Source organism: Rhipicephalus microplus, chromosome 4 (assembly GCF_043290135.1).
Source record: "Rhipicephalus microplus isolate Deutch F79 chromosome 4, USDA_Rmic, whole genome shotgun sequence".
Lineage (NCBI taxonomy): Eukaryota > Metazoa > Arthropoda > Arachnida > Ixodida > Ixodidae > Rhipicephalus > Rhipicephalus microplus.
Window position 1 is genome coordinate 13,935,633 of NC_134703.1, and position 26,392 is coordinate 13,962,024.

The 26,392-nt window shown below is 43.7% G+C and overlaps 1 protein-coding gene across 1 annotated transcript in view; it reads right to left on the reverse strand.

The window, feature by feature from the left end:
- Window positions 1–597: 597 nt before the first annotated feature.
- Window positions 598–26,392, reverse strand: part of LOC142814176 (lachesin-like) — a 33,840-nt gene continuing 8,045 nt past the window's right edge. Inside the window, exons 2-6 of the mRNA XM_075892203.1 lie at window positions 5,704–5,813; window positions 4,758–4,989; window positions 3,302–3,574; window positions 2,013–2,300; window positions 598–1,081 (exon numbers count right to left, since the gene is read on the reverse strand). Of these exons, the coding sequence (XP_075748318.1) occupies window positions 948–1,081; window positions 2,013–2,300; window positions 3,302–3,574; window positions 4,758–4,989; window positions 5,704–5,813 (1,037 nt within the window). The 3' untranslated portion in view covers window positions 598–947. The remainder of the gene's footprint in view (window positions 1,082–2,012; window positions 2,301–3,301; window positions 3,575–4,757; window positions 4,990–5,703; window positions 5,814–26,392) is intronic.

Consider the following 26,392-nt stretch of genomic DNA (forward strand, 5'->3'; position numbering starts at 1 on the left):
TGAGAAAGCTGCAATATAAAAAAAGATTAAAGTTTATTTATGTTGACATACTTTTATTATTCCTAGCTCATGTAAGCTTGTAAAAATTGCATTAATGCCTTCAATAGGGCCATTTGACAATATGAAACACGAAGATATTTTGGGTACCACTTCTTGCTGAAATGATTTCTAAGCTCTGTTCTAAAAGAACTTCATTACATGCTTTCAGTGTTTAATCCGATGGTGAGGGCTAGTATAGCATCGGTTAAATGTACTATTTCCATATTCTTAAACTAGACATTCTGCTATTATTGGTGGTTGCTAAGCTAATAGAGTTGTAAAAGCGCAGTTGACTGATCTTATATGATACAGAACATTATTCTTGTAATGAAAACGTGTCTAAAAGCAAAGCCTAACAATGTGCAGCGAACTCATCATCTTTATTTGGACCATGACCAGAAGTAGAAATATATTGTCCAGTGAATGTAGCAATACAGTGAATAATACCTGGCAGAAAAGAAAAAGTCAACTCATGCTGTCAATTCCTTATGATTGGCTTTTTATGGCACGCACTCCTTTACTACTTTGTTGAGAGCATAGCACACTATGCACATTAGCAGAGAGTGTTCCTGCTTTTATTATACGCTGATTAGGCACAGCCCACATGTGTTGTCACAAGGCATGTAAGAGACTTACATCCAAGTTAAGTAGTTAAAAATACACAAAAATGGTGAGCAATGTGCCTGTTATACATTTGGGTCTGCATAACAGCAGCTGGGCAGTAACTTCTTGAAAAGTTTGCCGTACACTTATATTTCGAAATTTCAAAACTGCTGTAATCTTTCTTTTCTTTTGTGAGACATCACTTAAAAAAAACTTGACGTGGGCTCTCAAGAATACTAAATCTTCTTGTTCATAAAAAGGGCTCATTTTTTCTTCACAAAAATATCAATATAAGGTCATGATGCTCATTGCTTGTTCACCGTAATGGCAAGTATCATTGAAATCATGACCAAGAAGCAAGCGAAAGAGCTCTGCAAATGCGAGGAACCAGACTGGTACGATTTGTCACACGCTGGCGGGCAGATCACGTTCACAGTTTCTGTAAATGACAGAAAAAAAGAGCAAAGCCAGTGAGAAATCTTCAAGCAGTGCAAATTATCAGAAATATTCTGGGCAGATTTTAACCCATTTTTGTGTGCAGTGCTATCGTAAAATATAATGACACCACATATGAAGAAATAAAAATAATACACTTGCAATCTGCTCTTACATGGAACATCATATGACTGCTCTTTGTGTATTTAATATTTTTCTTTCTGATATAGCTTTCCAGTGAACAACTATGCTTGATCCAGCTCAAACAACCCTTTTAAATAATGATTCAAGCCATGCTCTTGTTGACACTCTGTATCAACAGTTTCAATGCATTGTCAGACAAATTTTAGCAATGCCAATGAAGCACTTTAGGACACCCAATGTCATTTTACCTCTCTTACTCTCATTTTAACTAATGAAGGGGTCAGTTTCCATACAGTTAAATTTCTTTCACTTGGTGTCATAATTATTAGAGTATAGTAAAAAAAAGGAAAATCACTTTTGTATTTCCCTACATGTAATCGTCTTTTGGATCCATTTGATGCTGGTACTCTGCATTGCGCACAAGGACTTCTGTGCCTGCGAGGCAAAACCTATTGCACAGTTGCACTTTCTGAGAAAGGAAACACATGGCATTCAAGCCAAGATTATTACAGAGGCCTTAATTTTTGCCTTGCTTTCTGCAACACATCAGCAGGGCTTCTTGTATGAATAATGCATTTTTGATGCTTTCAAACTTGAATGGAGAATCACGGGATAGTATGAATCTTCATAAACATACAGGCATCTACATTTGTACCAACTGTTTCCTTTTTCCTTAAACATCCAGCGTCACCATTATATACTTACTTAGTACCTCCGGCATGATACCATTTTATGCACTGTTCATGAAAGTATGCATATATAGGCACAGCTTGTAAGAAACTCGTACTCACCATATAACTCGATGATCTTCTCATCAGAGCCCAACTTGTTCAGTGCCTTGCATGTATAGTTTCCGTACTGCTTCTTCTCGATGGCAATTATGCGCAGAGTGGAGTCGGTGAACTCATCGGCCGTTGAAAAGATGGAAATCTGGTAGTACTGATTGTCATTCAGCTGGTAACCATCCTTAAGCCACACGATGGACGGTGATGGAAAGGCTTCGATGTGGCACAACAGGTCCATAGGGTTTTGAAGTGCCTGGCCATACCTCGGGCGGTCCACAGATACCACTGGTGCAACTGTGTGAATGAAAAAAAAAACACAAGCACTTGACAAGAGACCAAGAATTATGAATATACATGCTGGAAATGGACATAATTGATTGAATGAATAGTTTCATCTTTTGGCAGGACTGACAGCATGTACAGACCTTTTGTATCTAAGGAAAACAGGCTCACTTGGATTTCCAAGGAACACCATTGCATAACTTACAAGTCTTGTATTCCAAATCACTATCTATTTTGCCTGGTACAGAAGACAAGCATTAAAAATTTAGATACCAGTACTCTTGAAAGGTTGCCCTAGTACTATCATAGGTTTACCAACACGAAATGAGGCTGTGCCCAGTCAGCCCTTGCTGAAAAAGCCCATTACTCGCTGCAAGCTCGCAAGTTATGTGACACATGTAACTACTTCTTCAAGAGATATGAAAAGTCAAATATGGAACACATTTTTATGTTTATAACCACCTGGTCTATAGGTCTTGATTGTGTGTCGGTCAGTACAATTCAAGAAATGTGAACCCAGTGCAGGAACTATCTGTCACTCCTGAAGACAACAGCTCCGTGTCCTGACTTCGAATCACTAAGTACTGATGTCCTCTACAGAATAATACTTATGCAGGACTGAAATAAGTGCCGGTATTTACAAAGTACACTGAAAACCTATATTACAATACTACACAAGTACTTTGAACAGGATGTAATATGACCAGTAACAATAGAATAACTTTTGTCTTATTTTCACAAGCAAAATATGGAATATATAGTGTTTCAAACATTAAAAGCAGTAAAGCAAGAGTACCTTTTTAGCCAGCAGGGCAAGTGCTCCAAGCATCACATATGAGAGTTAATATTGACTTCATGTCTCTGCCATTTAGGCAGCCATCACTTTTCAAATTTGGTTTGATGCATTTCATCCAATCAATACTACACTAAATACATAACAATATCAAAGTTCCTTTTCATCCTAATATGTAAGTAAAGCAACAAGGAAGAGTCAAAAAGCAAAATATGCTTACATTCCACTTCAACACCAATGTTTCTACGAGCCCCGTTGCCGACACCATTGTCAGCGATGCAGTAGTATGTTCCCCGGTCGTTCTTGCTGACGTTGAAAATGCTGAGGATGTTTCCCCGATAAACAGCACCACCTGTGGGCAGCAGGTCATTGTTCTCCCGGCGCCAGGATATGTGCGGCGTAGGGTGACCCGTAGCATAGCACTCCAAAGTGATGTTCTGGCCTGTGCTGGCTATCACAGATCTTGTGCTGTTGTCCGATATAATCGGAGGCACTGTGAAAGAAGAAAAGGCAAAAGAGGTAAACTGAAAAAGCACTCAAGTCGCTGTGAGCATCCAAATATCATTAGGAACATGTGCCTACACAACATGAGCATTCCATTATTAAATGTCACTCCTCCATAATGATTTTAACTCTCATCTTGTTTTATTTAGCAGTTAGTTAGCTACATGTTTCCTGTAAGTGCAACTTTATGTGCAGTGTTGCTGACAATGCAGAATTTCAAGAGATGGTTATACAAACCTCATCCCAATACTGCTAGAACATGCAGCTGTGATATGCTGAGGCCATGTGATAACCCAGGACTATATTTCCCCTAGGCATGCTGATGTGCAGCATAAGTGATAAAATAAAAGTAATGGTGAGGCTAATTTCTTTGTCAAACAAAATGAAAACAAGAGAAAATGAATCTACAAAGAGCAGCGAAAAGTACTGCATTATTGTATGCACAAATACATGAAATGCAGGTGTGCTTTTCACATGTCAACCCCATTATACTATATGATACTCAGCAATGGTTAAAACACAGGCCCACGCATTTGTTCATTAGGACCCAACTTACATTGGACTAACACTCGTAGGCTTAGTTTGCCATAAATGCCAAACCAAGAGATTTAGAGGTTGGCTGTAGGGGTGGCTTGACTGGCAAAGCATTTTATGCAGAATATTTGCATGTGCATAATGCTACAGTTATTTTGTTATATTTAGAAAGGATGTTTTCAATCATGCCAAAAGTTTATTGCTGCTCATACTTAACAGATTATGGCACTATTAGAAACTAGGCGCAACTGCTGGGAAACCCTAGTTGGTATGCACATACAGCAATTTTAATTTTCATGTGTGCATAGCAAAAAACCACTGTATGTCCTTACTGTAGTATAGTGCTTTGTCTAATGTGCCTGTCTGTGTAGGTCTCATTCTGCTTAAATGGCCACACTGTAGGTCATTTAGCCTAACAAAGCATAAGCATACTGCTAGGTCAAACAATCTAATTATGATACTCAGCCTGTAATGCAATATAAAAGCACCATCAAAAGTTTTTACCACACCCTTGACTGCAATAAAATACTGTCCTACCTTTGCACTGTTAAAGATAACTGTAATTTTACGTGACAAATTTTTGACATCATAGGTGCTTCAAAGTGTCATGCACACAATTCTAAATGTCAAGTCAATACCTCTGACATGAACATAGACATTTGAGCTGAGCTTGCTTGTGGGTCCCAGGATAATTTGGCACTGGTAGAGGCCAGAGTCTGTTTCCTGTAGCTTGGTGATCTGTAGTGTGTATGTGTTGCTGCCTTCATCATGCCGAATGGAGAACCTCTGATCTGGCACAATGGCCTTGCTCCCAGATGATATAAACAGGTTGTTGCTTGGATCCCGTTCATTGATCTTCACCCAGATTATCTAAAAGAACAAAAGCAAGTTGCCAAAGTGACTACACACATTTTTCATGAATCAGGAGATACAGTCTTGAAGCACTGTTTAAAAGCAACGAATCCTGCATGAATCCCTTTTAGTCACCCCATGCTTTCTATTGAACCAAAGGAAATGAATTGGTGATTTCATTACTTCAGAAAAATAAAATAAAACAGAGATAACAACCAGCAAAGTGCTGCTGCATGAAATAGCGAATGTGATGACGGCACAGCCGGCATGAATGGAAGTGGGGTTGAATTTAGTCGAATTACAGCATGTCGATAGTGACGTAATGAAGACCAATACCTCAAATTGTTGTGAACAAGATGCCTAAGTTTGTGCAAGATCAATTTCCAAACTGCCCTACATGTCTAGCACCAGATTCAGCCGCTTATTAGGGTTGCTAAGTTATGCTGCCTAGATGTGGGCTGGGAGAGGTCCTTCCATAGACACGTTCTGAAGAGAAGAGCACCCCGTTCAGCCTTGGAATCTGACAATATTCAATGAACATCATTACAATGCTACTAAAGATCAATTATTATTATTCCCAATTTTGAGTTTTATTGTCAGGATCTCATAGTTGACGAGTCTAGAAAGCTTTCGCTGAATTAAAGTAATGAGCGCGAACAACTACACAAAAAGATTTGATCTTTGTCTTTGCAGTTTTATTTTGAGGAATGTAAAAGAGTGGACACAACTTACAGGGTACGCCTCAGCATACTGCACAGAACACTGTAGGTCCACTGTGTCTCCTATACCGACCACCATTTCTTTGCTGATGTATGATATCACAGGACTCTGCTGACAGGAACCTGCACAAACAAAGAAGAGCTCTTTCTGAACTAAACATTTTATGCATTCAATCACAATATATGTGCTTTCAATGACATACAACGAATACTCATGCCTTTGTGTAAAAAAATTTCTGAAGTAACAGCACAAGCCTTACATAATTATTTTATTATTTTAACACAAAGGTGTTTTATGCCAGGGCCAACCCCGGCTCTGCTGATCACGAAAGTGATGTTGAAAAATATATACTAAGAGATTTCAAAGAAAAAAAAAACGAGAAGCAAGCATACGTTGGGCGGAATTGAACCAGCAACCTCTCGATTCTCAGCGCACGGCGCTGAACCCTAAGTCACAGAGCATATGTTGCCTGGAGTGCTAACGGCAAGCCATTTATATACACCATACACCATTTGGCAGTCCTCTGAGCTTCGAAACTTAAGCGCGTTTTCGTTATCAGAGGCGAGATGGCACGACTGACTCTCGTTGGGCGCGCTCTAAAAAGGTCGGCACCTCCACGAAGCGCCGCCTCCACTGAGCGTGGTCTTTCTTGCGCGGGCGCTTATCAGACTCGTAATTTGGGAGAGGACGACGGTCACTTCGAACGCTATTGCGGCCTCGTTTAGGAAAGGAGCGCGCTGCAGGCACCCGACGCAGGAACAATTGTGACAGTTGTTCACGCTTCTCATGTGTATATTTGTGGGCTCGTTTTATGCGTCTTTCTGTCTGTTTAAGTGTCGAGCTGTGACCATTGTTAGTCCGCGCTCGTACTTGGTATGCTTATTTCATTCGTGCTTTTTGTTGAGGTGTGCACTGCGAATTTCGAGCACTTGCCGTTCTTAACCTCACTTTGCAATTTGTGGCTGTTGCTGAAACAATGCACCAACTACCTTTGTAAAGACACCTTCCACTTCCGTGTTATACCGATTCCTACATAGAGGGATCAGCTATTCTTTTTTTGTATCAAAACACTATCCTCGTTGCAACAACCAGCACACCCACCCCGATGTAGTAAACGATGTAGTACAATGAATTATCGGATAGACGGTAGTACATATAAAGTTGGTTTGTCATGCTAACAGTTGGCATCCGGTGAAGTAATGAAGTCGCACGCTACTTTGGCATCAGTACAACTTTCAGTTTGGCGGACACCAATCCGCTGTAAAATGCGTGTACGTTCATTCCAGCGACATTTTGTCAAACAGTAGGTACCTGACTTGGTGTATTGGTCACAGCGAGCTGCCGAGATTGATGCAATAATATTAAACAAAGTTTTTGGCCGCTGCCACTGCAAACGACGTGAATCTAACTCACGAAAATTATGATTCAACCTGCACGCTTGGCCAACGTTTGTGGCGTTTTTCATAGCAAAATATAGCGTGCGCAACGCTGACTCGAAATGCGGTACGTGTAGTGACTCAGACTATACATATTCAACGCTGCTGCAGCGCGGGACACCAGAGTCGTTTAGCAATGCCGACACTTCCAAAAACTGGAACAAATGTGTTCTATCCCATGATACCGCAAGGAGTATCACGTCGTAACACACATCTACATGACGCAGAATGAGTATGGACGTCAACAAAGATGTGAGTAAAAGAAGTAAAAAACTGAAAGAGTCGCGGTAGTATTTGGAGAAAAAATGAGACGCAATGATCTGGCCACTTATGGGCGGCTCTACGTTAAGAAATGAGAAGGTTAAGACAGAAACTTAACCTTCTCATTTTATTTGTGTGTCTGTTCAGTGCGCGAGGACGGAATATTATCGAAGAGACCCCAATTTTACTAACAGAAAGTTACAAATATCTTGGCGTAACAATCACCAACAAACTAACTTGGTCTTCTCACATTGAAAATATTTGTTCATCTGCACGTAGGAAATTAGGCATTCTAAGGCATAGACTCAGTAGTTCTCCCCTCAGTACTAAACTTCTAGCTTACAATACAATAAACAGGTCTGGTTTGGAATATGCATGTGAGATGTGGGATCCGCATACTAAAACAGATATTAACAATCTAGAGAAAATCCAAAGGTTAGCCGTCCGCTTTATTTTCAACCGATTTCGCTGATCTGATTCCCCAACTGAACTAATGCACGATAACAAAATTCAAACTCTAGAATGTCACAGGAAAACTGCAAGACTAAAACTTCTTTTCTATGTATCCAGCAAAAAAAAAAGTGTACTTGAGCTATCAAATATTCTTTCTCCGTTATCTTCGCGTCCAACTAGACGATATCATTTGCAGAACTTCACTCCTATCTTTGCTCGAACTAACAATTTCAAATACTCTTTCTTTCGTGAATGGAACGAACTACCACATCACATTTTTGAATCAGGAAACGTGTTAAGGTGTATTGAAAATTTTTTATGAAGTAACTTAGATCTTGTACCATAATGTGTTGTACATTTTCCTGTTAGTTTGTTCCTCCTGTATTGTTGCTTTTTTGGTCATATTCTCATACTGTACCAGCCCCACTCCTGCCTGGGCTATTCTTAGCCTGCAGTATTTTTTAAATAAATAAATAAATAAATAAATAAATAAATAAATCTCTATGCATTCCAAGTTCCATTCAGTGATACAAGCAGCGAAAGAGTAAATGACCGAACAACTATTATAGTGCCTTGAAGTGATCTCTGCGACGAACAGACGACGCGCCTACATTGAGTTACACGAGCCTGGTTTCTTTCGTTCGCCCACGCAAATGTTATCGACCGCAGCGTCACGATGCTGGCAAGACCACCTCGGCTGCCATGCGCTCGCTGGCTCGACTATACCAGCACACCATAACACACCGACCAATCGATGAATAAGGGAAGGGGGGGGGGGATTTGACGACACTGCAAAGAGCGAGCCATGCTGTACCAACGGTGGGACCATGACTCAGCCTAGGACCACCAAGCGAGACGCCATCGCCGGGGCCACTCGCAGCGTTCGCTTTGGAATAGGTGTAAAATTGGCATGCCCCCTCACCGGCGTGCGCCCGTGACGCGCACGGTGATTTGGATGCGCGACGGAACACGCCGAAGACAGCAACAGACGCTGCCCCTCGCCGACACCGGCGGTGGGCCGTCGAGCCGAAAGTCGTGCCTACTCCCCCCGGCGAGGGCCGACGCCAGCTCGGTTGTTTGTTAGACGGTCGCTATGGCGAACAAAGAAACTGCGCCACGCATCCGCATGCATGCAAACGTACAAATACACAAAGTGTAAAGAAAATCAGCGTACGGTACGTGCGTCCACTTTTGGGGGGCACGGACGACTGACTTCCAGCACAGGTCTTCGCGAGGCCTCCCAATGCATTCCACAAAAAGGATATCAGGAAATGCAGCCGATTAACCGCGCTCTTTCTACGAATCCTTACGTTAGTCCACAACAGCATTCAGAGAAGTTGCGTGGTTGACGGCGGTCATTTTAATATGTCGACATCGGTGTTCTCACATTGAGGCTCCATCGCTTTGCTACAGCTGCGGCTGCATCGAACCCACAACCGTTGGGGTCTACCACAAAGCACCGTAACTAAAGACCACCACGGCAGACGCCGGCGACGTATCGAGACATGTATACGTGTCCGCATGCGCCATTGAGGTTGGCCGGTACATACTAACACCAGGTAAACCAAACTCTTAACAATATCCCGAGCTTAAGCTCCGGGCCTCTTGTACCGAAAGCCACAAACGTTGTTTAGTCGTCATAATGATCGACTGCTGACCCGCGGGATCAAGTACCCGCCGCGGCAGCCGCATTTTCGATGGAGACGAAAATGCTCGAGACCCATGTACTTTTAGGTGCCCATTAGAGAACCCAGGAGGTCGACATTTCGGGAGCCATTCGGCCGCTGACCCGCAGGTCGCGGGATCAAATCCCGCCTGCGGCGGCTGCATTTCCGATGGAGGCGGGAATGTTGTAGGCCCGTGTGCTCAGATTTGGGTGCACGTTAAAGAACCCCAAGTGGTTTAAATTTTCGAAGCCCTCCATTATTGCGTCTCTCATAATCATATGGTGGTTTTGGGACGTTAAACCCCACATATCATCATTTCGGGAGCCATTAACATACGGTGTGTCTAATAAACATATAGTGGTTCCGGGACGTTGAACCGAATCAACTAATCAATCAATCAATCAATCAATCAACCAACCAATTATTATTATTATTATTATTATTATTATTATTATTATTATTATTATTATTATTATTATTATTATTATTATTATTATTATTATTTACCTCACGGGTGTATTCCTTATAAAGAAGACTACAACAGCTTAGAAAAAGCACCTGAAGCTTAGCGAGTTTTCACGAGTGAGTGTTACTGAGTCGTAGTTATGCTATCCACATTTACAATAATTGATATTAGTGAATACTTGAAGTGTTTTCTCACATTAGCACATGTGGATAAAATCAATCCAGATAATTGCACTTAATCCAGCTTCAGCCGCGGCGCCGAGCTGGCAGTGAGTTTCAGCTCGTGTACTCATTTGCGAACTCTGCGTGTCAATTCCCTGTTAGGCTGCGACGCACTTGCGCGTTTCCTGGCTGATCACAAACAATGTAAGGGCGTCGGGGAGGTTATGCGATGCACAGGTTAGTCATGCTCGGTTGCCTGGCGAATATTTCATTAATTAATAGACTTGGCAAACGCGTTGTGTATCTGCTTTGTTACTACTATTCCTTATTTTCCCAAAGATATATTTACTTGGCGCCACAAATATATATCCAGCATGGTAGCGTTCTAAAGCTCTGCGCCATGCAATTGGAGGGCGTCAGCAACGGAAAGGAATGACGCATCGGTCACCGTTCCGATAGCCAACAAAACACCTGTTACCAAACAGCTGTTCCGTTACACCATAGGTGACGCGCACTCCCGAAAATGCACAGGCACGAGCGCATGTCATGCCGATTGGCGCCACGTCGCACTACAGCGCAGCCGACAATCATCGTGCGTTCGTACGGGCGTGTTTCAGTACAATGTGCATATATGGCGAAAACAATAATGCAGCAGCGCACTCGTTACAATATGCACTTGCACGTGCATATTGAGGCCAATGCCCTCTATAACGGCTAGTGGACCCACAAAACGTGTGTAAAATATGCTCTTCATTGTCCTCTTGCTACTGTCTACGTTGGCACAGGCGGGGGACAGGTTAGTAGAGTTGAACACCTCCCCCCCCCCCCCCCCGAAATTTTTAAGTTTGGAACGTGCATGTGGACCCACGCACTCATATAAATGCACGCACGAATGTGATTAAACGGTGCTCAACATCCCACCTTCCCTCTCTATCTGGCTACGACCATGGCAGTCGGAAAGTGAGGACACCCGAAAAATAAGTGAATCAAAAGCTTCTAATTAAAGCATATGTAGACTTAAGTATAAAACACGTGAACAGGAACCATTGCAAAGTACAGTGCAAATAATAGAGTTAGGTACACCCATAGCAGTACACAAAAATCACTAAAATACATCGGTAAAAGGGCAGGCCTACAGTAGCCAATGGGCACTGTTCTAGTGAATTCAGTGTGACCCACACAAGCAATACAATACTTTTATTGAAGTAGCGTACCGGTAAATACTTTGTAACAATTAGATTTTTATGCAGCAGTTCACATACAATGATTATGCGTAAGTTGGGGTTTTCTAAATTTTCTTCTTACAAACTTTTCTCCTCTTTTGTGTTGAATCAGAAGCGCTCCAAAAAAGCTCGATTCAGCTCCCATGGAATACGTCCCATGGAAATATTCATCTGTTTGCAAACTAAAAAGAAAAAAGGCAGAAGGATAAAACTGTGGACAGATCTAACAGCCAAAAGGGACTAAAAATTTTAGAAATTTTTATCAGCTGAATACGATTACAGCACAGCGAAGATCTCGAAAAAAAGAAGCCTTCCATTCCTACGCGCTCACTGCTGATGTGTTGTGTCTACATGCGCAACCATGCGGTCGGGATGGTGCCAAGGACCTCTCGCTGTTATTCAGCACATCAGAGGGAGGACGCCCGTGAAGCGATCTCAATGGGCGACCATGAGGTAACAATGGAGCACGACTCGCCAAGAGGTTTTCATTGCGATAAACTGGGAGGAGCAAGTTACAGATGGTGCTCCGCGAGGGGCTTCAAATGTGGGGTCAATGATGCAGAGTACATCATCTCGTTGTTCCCATAGGGGCTGGCTAATGGTGCAGTGCGATGGCGGTGGCACCTTCAAGCATCCAATGTCTCAGGCTCAGAATCCATGATCTTAGGTGATTCAGAATGCTATAGTTATGGGGGCATCGTGTAGCATGAAGAACGCAAAAGCTGGACCATGCAGAAGTCATTTTTAAAGCATTATTTGAAAACTTACCTTTTTGCTAATAATGCGTCGAAAGTATCTGATTATTCTGATGCATGACTGCTGCCCGAAGGTCACAGGACCGAAACCCGGCCGCAGCTGCCATATCTCAATGGAGGCGGGGCGCTTGTGTGTACTTAGAGTTAAGTGCACGTTCAAGAACACCAGATGGCGAACATTCCTGGTGCCTCATAATCATAATATTTTTTGTTAATTTTCTTTCATTTGACAGCGAGTAATTGACAGAAATTTGACAAGAATTTTCTTCCATTTGGCTGTTCGATCTGTTGACAGTTTCATCCTTCTGTCTTTCTTCTTTTTAGTTTGCAAACACATGAATATTTTCATGGGATGTATTCTATGGGAGCTGAATCGAGATTTTTTGGAGCACTTCTGAGTTAACACAGAAGAGGAGAAAAGTTTGTAAGAGGAAAAATTGAGGAAACCCAAACTTACGTATAATCATTGTACGTAAACTGCCGAATAAAAATCTAATTGTTACAAACTATTTACCGGTACGCTACTTCATTTAAAGGATTGTATTGCTTGTGTGGGTCACACTGAATTCACTAGAACAGTGCCCATGCTGGCTAATATTGGCTACTGTAGGCCTGTCCTTTTACCGATGTAGTTTAGTCATTCTTGTGTACTGCTACGTGCGTATTTAATTCTAAAAAATGCACTGTACTTTACAATGGTTTCTCTTCACGTATTTTATACCTAAGTCTATTTATGCTTTGATTAGAAGCTTTTGGTTCACTTATTTTTTCGGGGTCCTCATTTTCTAGCTAGACTGCCATGCTCGTAGCCAGATAAAGACTCAGATAAGGAGGGAAGGGAGGGGGGATGTTACGCGCCGTTTAATCACATTCGTGCGTGCATTTGTATGAGTACGTGGGTCTACATGCACGTTCCAAACTAAAAAAAAAATCGGGGGGAGGTGTTCAACTCTACTAACCTCTCCCCCGGCTGTGCCAACGTAGACACCAGCAAGAGGACAATGAAGAGCATATTTTACACACGTTTTGTGCGTCCACTAGCCGTTATAGAGGGCATTGGCCTCAATATGCACGTGCAAGTGCATATTGTAACGAGTGCGCTGCTGCATTATTGTTTTCGCCATATATGCACATTATACTGAAACACGCCCGTACGAACGCACAATGATTGTCAGCTGCGCTGTAGTGCGACGTGGCACCAATCGGCATGACATGCGCTCGTGCCTGTGCATTTTCGGGAGTGCGCGTCACCTATATGGTGTAACGGAACAGCTGGTTGGTAACAGGTGTTTTGTTGGCTATCGGAACGGTGACCGATGCGTCATTCCTTTTCGTTGCTGACGCCTTCCAATTGCATGGCACAGAGCTTTAGAACGCTAACACACCGGATATATATTTGTAGCGCCAAGTAAATATATCTTTGGGAAAATAAGGAATAGTAGTAACAAAGCCGATACACAACGCGTTTGCCAAGTCTATTAATAAATGAAATACTCGCCAGGCAATCGAGCATGACTAACCTGTGCATCGCATGCCCTCCCTGATGCCCTTACATTGTTTGTTATCAGCCAGGAAACGCGCAAGTGCGTCGCAGCCTAACAGGGAATTGACACGCAGAGTTCGCAAATGAGTACACGAGCTGAAACTCACTGCCAACTGGGCGCCGCGGCTGAAGCTGGATTAAGTGCAATTATCTGGAATGATTTTAGCCACATGTGCTAATTTGAGAAAACACTTCAAGTATTCACTAATATCAATTATTGTAAATGTGGATAGCATAACTACGACTCAGTAACACTCACTCGTGAAAACTCGCTAAGCTTCAGGTGCTTTTTCTAAGCTGTTGTAGTCTTTTTTATAAGGAATGCACCCGTAAGGTAATTATTATTATTATTATTATTATTATTATTATTATTATTATTATTATTATTATTATTATTATTATTATTATTATTATTAAACGTTTTTGTGACTACATTGGCTTCAAAACATTTTGTATTTATTTGGGAACTTTCGGTGCTTGAAAAGTTCTAGAACCTTTCAAGGCTGCCTTTTAGGTCCTCTTCTAATACAATTAAGCTGAATAATTAGACCCGAGCCAACATCATCAAAAACTGTTGTATCACTGTGCATTGGTGCAGGAACGTTCAAGCCGGTGTTGTTCTAGTCTTTTGGATGACGTCTTATTGTCGTGCAAACCACCACGTGACTGTTGGCTACTAAAAAAAGTATAATTTATGAATACAGCGAAATGTCCGTGTAATTAGTAGCAAATTAAGAATAATATGCTAGTACTTACCATCCCCTCCCGGTTATTATGTGATGATTATCGATCATTTTGCTTGGGTAATAAAGAACATCCAGAAAGGGAAAGATGGTGCTACAAACCACCGATAGACATTTTAGAGCAGCGCAACGCAAAACTTTGCGTTTGCCTTACGCACGCGTTGTCCGCCAATCTCTTGCGGGCTCTAGTTTAGTGACGCCCGCAACGCTACGTCCGCGACTCCCGCAAGCTTTACGTACGCCATTCTAAAGCTCTATATTGACGTCAGCAGCGGTAACGTCTGGCCACTGTGGACATTGGAGTGAATCTCACGGGTGAGCCAAGGGGGGTTCTGCTTCCCTTGTGCAAAAGCTATGTGTATGTGTGTTGGGGGGGGGGGGGTGACCTCTTGCAAATGTCCTCGCATTAGCTTTATCTGTTGAATGTCATTTCTGCATTGCTCAACAATGATATAGAGCACATTCACTTACCTAACGCAATTGTACCTTGTATTGTCTGCCTTTCTGTCCAGTACACTAATATAATTGTGATATCCTATGTATGTCGCAACGACCATTCTAACGGTTTCCGAGAAGGCTGAATAGTACAATGCAATTACGCGAGCTGGAAACCCATGCTCGTCTTTCAATTTTTCTTTGTAAGCATAATTTTATTTTTATATACATAAAAAAGAGGCTACATTTCCCAAACAAAATGGGCGCCTTGACGATACCTGTGACCCACCTTGTTATTTTTCTGGATTTAGGCCGCTGACTGTGGGTGCAATCATGTAAAAAAATGCAATTATTGAACAAATCTGACGAAACACACACCTTGGATTATTTCTTTCATAAAAAAAGACTCCTCTACGCGAAAGAAAGCTCTCTTTGTCGAATTTTGAATACAAACAATAACGTAGCTTTATATGCTTTTCATTGAATTGACGGCATGTTATGTTTCTCCACAGGACTCTATTTTTATTAGTGAAAGCTTCGTGCATATTTATTCCCGTATAACATGAATTGAACCACGATCTCTGCGGTGTCATTAATTAAAATTCTATGACAAGTTTTGTATTCGAAGTATACCTCCATCCTATGATTTAGACTTTCTCGGCACAACGACTATAATCTTTCTTTTCATATGTACATTTTGCCTAAACAGGCCTCACATTAACATCGTGTTCTGTGAAGACAACATCTCATCTTCGTGATACTGCTCTATGTACATAGAATAAATGGTAGAGAAGGAAAGGCAGGAAGGTTCACCAGGCGAGGATAACCGATTTGCTACCCTACACGCACGAATGGGAAGTGGGAGAGGAAAGAATTGGAAGAGAGAGAAAAGATAACACGTAACACAGGAGGCACATAAGCATGCAGTCAGTCACTTGTGATACGCGACATCACTGTCAAGACGGCTTGTACATGTTTGTTTTTCTTAGAAACCACAGCAGCTCCTTGGCCGCTTTCAGTTGCGATGCCCTCTGTGGATGGCATGTGGGCAAACGCGCTTGTCACTAACTTCAAACGATTCATTTCTGTTCATAGTGGTCATAGATTTTATTTACTATTTTCACTTTTTCTTTCAAAGCAAAGCAAACGAACTATGATTTGCATCACCGTCATTGTCACAGAAGCGTTTAAGGCTAAAGGTTATCAATATAGCTCATGGTAACACCACGAAATATACGGTTATCTCACTGCTCCCTTTGGTAGCAGGCTACAGAGGGGTAATTAAACAATAATATACGTCTTTGCGCATATGTAGGCAGTATGACTCAAGACGTGCGGCTAACTGCGCAAAACATGCTATTCCTAATGCAACGGGGCTATAAAAAAACATTCTTTTTCAAACACTGTTGCATTGTTTTTTCTGGATTCAAGCTTGATTTCGTCTTACGCGTAGTCCCTTCCGAGGCAGTGAGCCTTCTTGCCGGCAGGTGGCGATATTAGCCGAGCTAAAAGTTCGACCGCCATCTGGAGCAAGCATGCAATGGTCGTATGGAAAACAGCTGCACTGCATGCAGATCCGAGTGCGGTAGCCTCCTCCTCGGCCGGGCAGTAAGCGAGAAATTATGGGAGAAACTGCACACACAGCGGCGCTCCGCAATCGGATGCCGCCTCACGAATTGAGCACAACGGGTCGACCAAAAATGGAACACGCGCAGTTGCTGTGGTTGCGGCGCGCAGGGACGCGCACGATGCTATATACGTATTGCTGCGGCGAGGCACGAAAAAAATTTCATTTGTGAGATTTTACGTTTCAAAACAAGGATATGATCATTGGGAACGCCGTATTGGAGGGCTTTAGATTGTTGGACAACCAGGTATTAGAGAGTTTTAGTACTGCGTACGCTGCGTACGTGGCGGCGTTGCATACGTAAGGACGCCACGTTCTGCGTAGTGCGCATGCGCAGACCGCAACGCGCACGTATCGCGTTACGTACGCAGCCGCTACGTACTCACGCATGAGATGCGTGCGTGCGTACGTATGAGGGGATCGCGCCGCTCTCGAACAAATTCGCGACAGCACGAGACTTCGTTTTGCAAAATGGCGGCATCGAAGGCAAGCACCGACCGGCTCTGTGGCTTAAAATATGGCCATAATCTGGCTATAACACTTGGATTGGCTCCCATTGGCTGTCAACAACACGTACTTCTATTTTGATCTACCAGATGACGCAACACGCTTCACGCTCGTTACGTACGCGGGTACTACGGCGTACTAAAAGCCGATTACTGACAAACGACGCCACGTAACGCAAGACGCTTGCGCGATGCGTACGTAGCACCATTCCGCAGTACTAAAACTCTCTATTATTATTTAACGTGCCCGTAAATCGAAGTACACGGGCCTCAAGTAGCTCTACTCCTTCTAAATGTGGCCGCCATGGCCGGGATTCCACTCCGCGACCTTAAAACGACGTGATCCTCAGCATGCGCTGTGTGGCACTTCGGAAAAATCTCCACTATTTGGTGTTCTTTATCATTTGCCCACAGAATGAAAAGCGTCGAGTTGGGACTATAAGTAATGCACCAAGAAGCGAAATGGGAGAAAGTGCTGCCTTTCGTTTTCGGAACAAATAGTTAGTCTGCGGAGAGATTAGCTGCCAGACGAGGGTGCCGTGTGCAAACTGGGGGAACTACTGTCGCACTAAAGGGAGGTTCTCACACACGCTGCGTTCGAAGGCATGCAGCTTCGCACTGCTGTGCCAGTTGTTACGTTATAATATATACAGGGCGGTGGCGAGCTTTGAGTTGGGTGACGTCGCTACAAGCACCTCAGTATGTAGACGGCGCATACCTCTGTTTACCCGCATGGAGCAGGTCTATAGTGAAGGTTTGATAGCACGGTCTAGAGTTAACGTCGAATCGACATAATTTTGACTTGTGCGCTTACATTAGAGACAACATTACCTTTATCAGCCGGCCGGATCTGCTGTGAGATAACACGTGGTTATCTAGAGCAGTCATAGCAGTCGTCATACTGATAAGCACATGAACACGTTGACACGTCATCACGTGTGGCCATCATATTAGATTTCGATACAGTTTCCACGAGTTAAGTCACTCCGCATCGACCGCATGCAGACCGCAGAGCGCACGAACTACGGCTCACCTGATTATCATCAATTACAGAAGACTAAGAGGGATAGAAAATAGAACGGATCGCCAAAGGTGGTCTAGAGGTGGCTATGGCGTGCAAGCTGTGATCGAACTGGAAGCAGCAAAAAAAAAAAAAAATGTTTTTTACAGAAATGACAACTTATTACAAAAAGGAAAAACATTACAAGCCGTAGAAACGTCATGTTTTCAGTTTTATAGCGTAGATGATGTAGGCTTTTTTTGTCATTACGCCTATATATTTTATTTTCATCAGACCAGCAGGTGCCATGTCATACCAATCTGACGGAAACGCGAAGCTCGAGCACACGCGCGACAATTGTATACCCCCAAACAATTTTCGCATCACCCAGGCCCTTGTGATGAACTGCTGCATGCTATAGATGTTAGCTACAATATTCTCTCACTGCAGTCAAGTCACTTTTAAAGTTACTAAGCAGATCACTGGTAACCGCTCAGACAAGAAGAACGCAGTGGAGTAAAGAACTGACGAATTCGTTAAGGATTTGGGAGAAAAATAGATCGCAACCATTGAACAGCGTGCCTCCTAATCACATCGTGTTTCGAGCATGTACAACCCAGGCAATCATTATTGTAATGCTCTCATGAAGCAGGAGGAGAACTGGTGTTATATGTATGTGCGTTTACTTAAGTCTTGCTGTATTGTTAAACTAAGGGATAACATAATTATACAACTCCGTAACTACAGCGGAATTCCAAGAGAACCACACTGCAGCTTATATTTATGCATCAGAATCATTTGGTGTTTCTGCATGTTTTCATGAAATATGCGACTGAAATTATTTCGTTTCTTGTCTTTCCTGCAGAGGTCAACTTCCACGATTGGGATCTTGTCTCATTCGAACACATTGCTCACAGCTCTGGGAGGCTTCCTGAAGCCCTGTTCTCGGAGGCAGCTTTGCAGCTGCTGTGGCAGTGGTCACGTGTTCTTAGACGGCGGTGGTGAGCTTTGGGCAGAGCGGAGTCTACGCACCGCAATGTAGCTACAAGCGCATCTGCATGCAGACTGCACCTACCGTTGCTTACAAACGTAGAATAGGTCTATACTAGGTGGGAAAGTGTATGCACTGCTATAGGAAGGCAGAACTCGAATGTATGCCACATCAGTATTTACGACTACCATCAGCGACCCCTCAAGTGCGCAGCGTTAAACTAAAATCGCACGAAACTCGGTAGACGGCGCCACTGGTCATCGGGGCGTAAAGCTGTCATAAGGTTGTAATCTGCTGAGAAATAAGTGGAATAACTTGATTAATGTCCCGCAAGGAGCACACAAGCTCGCTTAGGGCTGCCACGTTGGGGTTGAAAGGCCCAGTCAAACAGCCGCATCGCGGGCTTGCTTGACGGCCCATTTCAAATCGGCTGGGCTGGAGCTATGCGAAGCAGCATTCGAACTTGCCAAGGTAGCAACGGGTTTGCGTCTTTATACATAGTGGTGCACTCCCAGAGCGTGTGTACCACAGCCGCAGTCATAGTGCATGGGTTGAAAGCATCGGGCTATCTAGCCCGATGCTTTCAACCCATGCACTATGACTGCGGCTGTGGTACATATGTGGTAGATATGTAGGTTCATGACATGAAGTATGTGCGGATATGGGCAAGACTGTTTGCAACTGTTTTATAATAATTAGAGCAACCGACGCCCATTTCAACCCTAAAGCAATTCATTCCTGTTGTCACTCCGAAACAGCGTAAACAAGTCGCCACTCTTAGGCACATGTTACTTGGTCCGCGCTTTAAAAGAAAGAGCAAAAAGTTATATAAACTACTCCAAGCAATATAAATTACTCTCATTAGTCTATTTTTCTGCAATTAAAATACTTTAGAAGTATTCAATCTAATAATGCGGCTACGTGACTGTTCTAACGTATAGGCAATGGTTAAGCATTAAGTCAGATTATACGTGAAACCCAGCTTAGCCAGTGAAAGCGAATGCCCACAAACCTTCACTTTGGATTTCGTACTTGCGTCTATGGCCTTGTATATTCTCCAACACTCCCTGACCAATATTTCAGTGTGTCGCATAACGAAAGTAACCAAGTTGGTGAACAGCGCACATATCGGCTACCCATGAATATATGGAACAATGTATATATTTATAAAATCCTGTATATGTTTCGCCTAATGATGTACAGTATATGTAATCGTTTGTATGTGTTTTTGATTACCTAACTGTCACTGATGTTTGAGTTATGTGTCTCTAAGAAGGGATGTGACACTCAGTCAGGCACTCGTGCCTTTTTGTCACACCTCCTAGACAGGACAAATGGACACATTATTTCTCTTTGTCGTTGTCTGAAATAAAACCTTTCAACTTTTCAACTTCTTTTTCCAGGACACTTCGTAACTTGCGAGAATGACGCTTACCGCCCTGCGTATTCTGCTCGGCCGTGAACCATCTGGAGCTGCGTGACTAAGCCATAATGAATGAATTCATCCCTCAGACTCGGGTGGCCCCCTTTCCTGCATGTATGCTGGTTTCCAAATTGTGCCTTCAACGACGAAATGGCGTCGGACGAGGGTCTGGCACACAATAGGATGAGAGCAGCGTAAGGCTGTAATGCTGTCACTGGAAGACACAGCTTAGAACGCCACGACTTGATGCCATATTTGAGTGCGATCTAGCAACAATGGCACGCCATTAGCGAAACGCGTAGGGGCCTCGAAAACGGAGCTTTAAAACTCGCCCGGCGTCGCTGAATTCGGTGAAAAGCTTAGAAAAAAAAAACACAGCAATAACAGAACCCCGTCCAACAAACCTCCGTTCCCGGTGCCTACACGGTGCTAGCGAGAACCAGCATTGATATCACGGCGTCACACACGAGCAGGAGGAAAGCGTGAGCTTCCAACTATTGTACTCGCCTGGATTATGGCGATCAGCATTATGGGCACCCCTCAACCCTCCCCTCTCCAGCGCTTTACCCACCTCCGCCACCACTATTACCACCGCCACACGACGCCTCGACCCCTCTCGGCGACCTCTTCTCTTCACTGGGAGCGTCAAAGGAAACATGCCATGCTGTTCCCTGGCTGCCGAGGCAGGCATCAAAATCCAGTCTAAACTACCCCCCCCCCCCTCCCTCCTCGTTCACTTCCTTCGCATGAAGCGTGCATTCCCCGCCGGTGAAGTTCACGCAGCTCCGGCAAGCACGCTGAAAGGAAGCTCCAACCGAAGCCGCGGAGCTTGGGACCGCTTCCTAAAGCGAAGAAGAAAGGCCATTGGAAAAAGAGAGTGGACGGTTGGGAGAGAGACCCTACATAAAGGTGCGCGAAGAAGGATCGGTCGGTGCTTGTAAGTGCCCGCAGTGAAACGAATAAAATAGAAAAAACAACAACAGCGAAGGTCATCCTTTCACGAACACAGTCACCCACACTTTGTGGCCTCCTTCCTTCCTTCCGGACGCGCTTCGAGACAGCGCTCATCATGCCTCCGGAATTTCGGGGCGTTGCCACCGAGCACGCGCCCGTGCTGCGACGAACCGGCGAAGCAGAGGCGCCTTCGACACTGTTCAACACTACAACTCGCTCTCGAGACTCCACGCCCGACGGATTTATCTGCATAAGATGTGCGAGACAGTGCTATTCGTGCATGCATGACTGGCACGTCCGGAGACAGGAGCGCTCTAAGACAAAAAACGAAAAGAAAGAAACGCAGCGAAGAAAGGAAGTCGTAAGTGGTGGTGGAACGTCATGCCGCTAACTGCAGAGCGCAGTGATTTAGTCGACCACGAGTGGTAAGCGGAAATTCGGATTCAGACAATCACTTGGAAGGGCGGGACAACCTTGCTGCGCGCCGTGTTGTTTCGACCTCTCTTGGGGAACAAGAGAAAGGCATCACGAAGGAGTCCCGCAGCGCCCGTGTTATGTGATGGTAGCCGAAACGTAGTACATGTGTACTGTAAAAATCGCACTTTCGTAATGGTACGCTAGAGGAAAATCTGGCGCTAGCAGTGGCGTAAAGCATGGAAGGAGGGTTGAGGTGTGGTCCTGACCCCATGTGTTCAGGCAGCTTTTCACAATGCCTCCCCTCGAATTTTTTTTTACTTTGAAACATCATAGCCGAATTTCCTGATAAGAATAACCCACTCTGCGTGAAATTAACTCTATAATCTGAAGCCCTTCATTGTTGATTTCGAGCTTTCTGGAATCTTCCTCCCAATTACTTGTCCCGTTTTTGTCCATTCCCACTTCACATTTAGGTGAACAGTTACGACCTCTCCCGATTCGCCATTCTATTGAGTTTCTGAAATATTACGGGGTACTTGTGACGTGCCGCGAACATTCATTGTTGGTGGCTTAAAAATGAAAGAATCCCTAATAACCTACAATTATTTATCTCGACGATTCGCTGTTAGACGTTCTAAAACTGCGCAGAATGACCACGGCACGTGTAACAAAACGCACAGAACAACACGAGCGCCATCTAGCCTGGAAGAACATTTTACTGGCGATTTGCCGGAAGCATTCACAATCAAGTGTAAATGCGATTTCTTGAGTACGACTGTGTTATAGTTTAAAATCAACGGTGAACACAAAAATGTTCCGCAAGTAAGATTCCAGGGGCAAATTGTGGGGACTATTTCAACAGGTGTGGAAAACACACCACGTGGGATGTAGCTACAGCAAAACTGTACCTTTACTCTCTGTCACAAAAAAGTGACATCACCTCTATTTTTTGGTTTCGGCCGGAGGACGCAGCCGGGAATACGCTAAAGCCTATCCCTATAGTTACGCTTAGGAACGAACTTTGCCATGAAACGCACGCTCATATATTTTCTTTTTTTTCTAAATATCGTTTTGTTCCTAAATATTGATATTCAATTCTATATAAGTAAATATAAAGCGGAACTATAAAAACGAAATGGCAGCCATTCACAAATGCACGTTCCCCCTTGTATATATTCACGTCACTGGGTGCTAGTGTCTATGGGAGCTGCTACGCATGGCGCTTCAGCCAACATGAAAATGATGGGCCGTACGCGAGTTCATGGAAGCTTCGTTCTTTCATTTACGTGCGAAGGCTCCGCGTGGCCTGCGCCCGGCTTGTCACAAGATGAAGTTATGCAAAAGTTTAGCAGTCCTCCTTTACCACCCTCTTAGGCTGGCCAGTTCAATTCAGCTCACGATGTTGCCAAAGAGTCCTTATTTTATCCGAAGCAAAAGCCAAATCACAACAACACAACAATAAACAAAGAAAAATGCGTTTTAAGCAGAAAGCACGTAGACAAGACACATTCATGAGCTACCAATTATTTCCATGATATAGCTGAACAATCACAGCGCCACAGTTCCTTCTAGTGGAGAACTTTGCGGTAATAATTACCTCCGCCTTCCTCTGATCCATAAGTACTCCCTCTTTTTTTTTTTTTACAGGAACACACGGGAAAGCAGAGCCAGTGGAATTCTTCGAACAATGTGCGGCTTATCTGAACGTTTTATTTGACACGCTAGTTCGTATAGGTTGTTAGACAGCGTGAAAATAGAATGACAAAAATAGTCTAACTATGGAGAATGTGGTGCATATCGAAACGGTTAAAGTAGTACTAAATGTAAGACACGACATCAGCGACACTTTTAAAACTAGTCATACTGTTCTCTGTGCGGCCTTCTCGCAGGTTTGGCGGTACTCTTATCTCTCAAGACGGGTCAACCTGACCATCAACACCGCCTGCGCTCTTTGATGTATCTCTATGTGCCAAGTGGACTTCAGCGAAGAGAGGCCGCACTGCTTTATCATTTATGGTTAGGTGTGGCATTTAGATAATTGTATTCCTTTCGCATTTTAATGCTCGACAATGCTCCCTGCGATGCCTGTGATTGTGAGGATACACTACTCCACACGCTGTGTGTCTGTCTGGTCCACAATGTGTAGAGACAATCATTGGCGCCCATTATAGCGTGTCTTGATAATAGACAAATGTCCGTTGAATCTGTTCTAGCATGTCGTCGACAATGCACATTGCAGCAGAAGGTGACCAAGCAACTGCTGATGTTCTTGAGGAAGACGGACCTGGTCAAGCGGCTGTGAGAGGTATGTCTCGTTTCCACGCCAGCTTGATGGACCCTCACTGAGTAAGTGCTTGTCCACGTGCTGTGTGATGTGCTATTTTGCCCTTTCCACTCGTCTTTTCAATCTTCCCGTCCCTTTCTCACGTGTAGGGTAGCAAACCGGTCATCCTGGATTGATTTACCTCCCTACCTTTCCTTCTGTACCATTCTCTTCTAACCCCTCAAGGCGTGCAGTGCATGCATGGCAGATGCTAATTTCTATGTGTAATTAGAAGAGCATTTCTTCCATACCACTGCACCCACCACATACGCAGAAGCTACAGGACAGTTTCCTTGTTCTTTCTCCAATATATATATATATATATATATATATATATATATATATATATATATATATATATATATATATTGCACATGATCGTTTTACGTAAAACCTTATCATAACACCATATGGTGAAGTAGCGCACATTTAGGACACGGCACGATGGATCAGTCACCATCAGCCCAGCTCCCAGCCATATATACTAGAGACCTTAGCTCCACGCTTATTTTCAATCACGCACCTCAGTAAATTTCAGAGCCATATATATTTATAGCTTTGAGCTCCCGGTAAACATCAAAGGACCGAAAGGCCACGCCATTTAACTGCTTCATTTGTTAAACTAGCGGCTACGCCGGCAGGGTTGCCGTTGGTTAGCTTTGAAAAGTCGCCTCCACTCAAGCTAAATGTACCAAAAATAGCCATGCTATTTAATTTCATTGCCAAAGTTTAGCTATACTGTACAAAAGAGGTATTATGAATGGAGTTTTTATTATCTGGCAATAAATAATATTATTTTGAATAAGGAGGGCAAAAGTAAGGTCACGATTTCCCCCTCTTCCTTGATCATCAAGACAAATAATATGCAAATAAAATAATAAATTACAAAAATTCCAGTTTGTCATGCATGTAGTTTATGCAATAGATACAGGGTGATATCGAAACACTCAGGCCAACAAGTAAGTGCGAACATGAAACGTCGAAGCAGCTTTTCATTGAAGCCTCGGGTTGAATGTGATTAGAAGCGTTTACATAACTCCAGTCTAACTAGTCAAATTCAATTACGATTAACAGTCCAGCTTCACTTTGTCACAGATACCCGTTATTTTTGTTTTATTTTAGCCAAATTCACAAAAGAACACGAGTTGCACTGCAGAATTGGAAACATGCGAGTAGCATCCGCCTAAGCGGCGGGAAGCGTGAAACAGCGGGCGCGTCTGCCAACACGCATGTGACTTCCGTATTTGCGGGCGCACCGCGCGTTGCGTCAGATGCCTCAAACCTGCTGGTGGGTGGAGGACGCGTAAGCACATCGGCTGATATGATAGAACAGCATTTTAAATAGGGTACTTAGTATGCAAACAGAGTAACAAACGACTACGTTGTTCGACCAAAATTAAGGTAAATGTAGCCAAAAAGTTACGCCACGAACCTGAAAAGTTTGTCACCAAACGGGATTGTAAAGTCGTCAATTTGGCACAATGTTGCCACCAACGCCAACCGTGACGCCCAAAAAACTTGTTGCTTTCTACACAGCTTCTCATACCTAGAATTTATTTGGCCTACACGGGGACCTATGCGTTATTATGTTTATAAACGCGTCAATTTTTTTTTGTAGGAAGAGGGGTTTTTGCGCGTGGGAATACTTTTTCGTGTTTTTACATTCAATGGGTGTCTCGACTCGCGTTGGAGGGGACGTGCGTTGAGCCACCCAATAATCAGAAGCGTGGGAAAATGCACCAAACGATTTCGCTGCAGCCCTGCCATCCCCCCCCCCCCTCCCCACCTCCCTCGCTGCTTATCCGCCGCACTCATTGAACAAAAGCCTCCACTAAAGTTTTTTTTTTTTCAAGCCAGTATTTACCATTGCCACGTATGTAAGTCAAACGATGTTATAATCAACCCCCTAGAGTGTGCCCTTAATATAAAGCTAGAAGGGTTCTGAGGTCATTTACGTCCATCACAACCGAGCACGTCCCGCCCGAAGCGACAAGGTGACGTCGCACACCGCCTGCTCAGCTGTGCATTGAAAACTCCCTCCCTCACGTATCTCCCATCTTTCGAGTACGCGCAAACATTTTGTAGCCTTTGAGGCTGGTGTGTGTGTGTCTGTGGCTTTAAGCCCCTGCAAATTCCCTTCGCACCTTCCCACAAAAGAATGACGTACACGAGCAAGCCACACCAACACGTGACCAATCATTCATCCAGACAGCCCGGTCACGTCGCCTGCCACCCAAAGCGGCCGTTCGCGCCCTGTCCGGTCCGGCTTAACAACGGTCTCTCACGCTCCCACGTGACGCGCTGCCATTCGCGATGG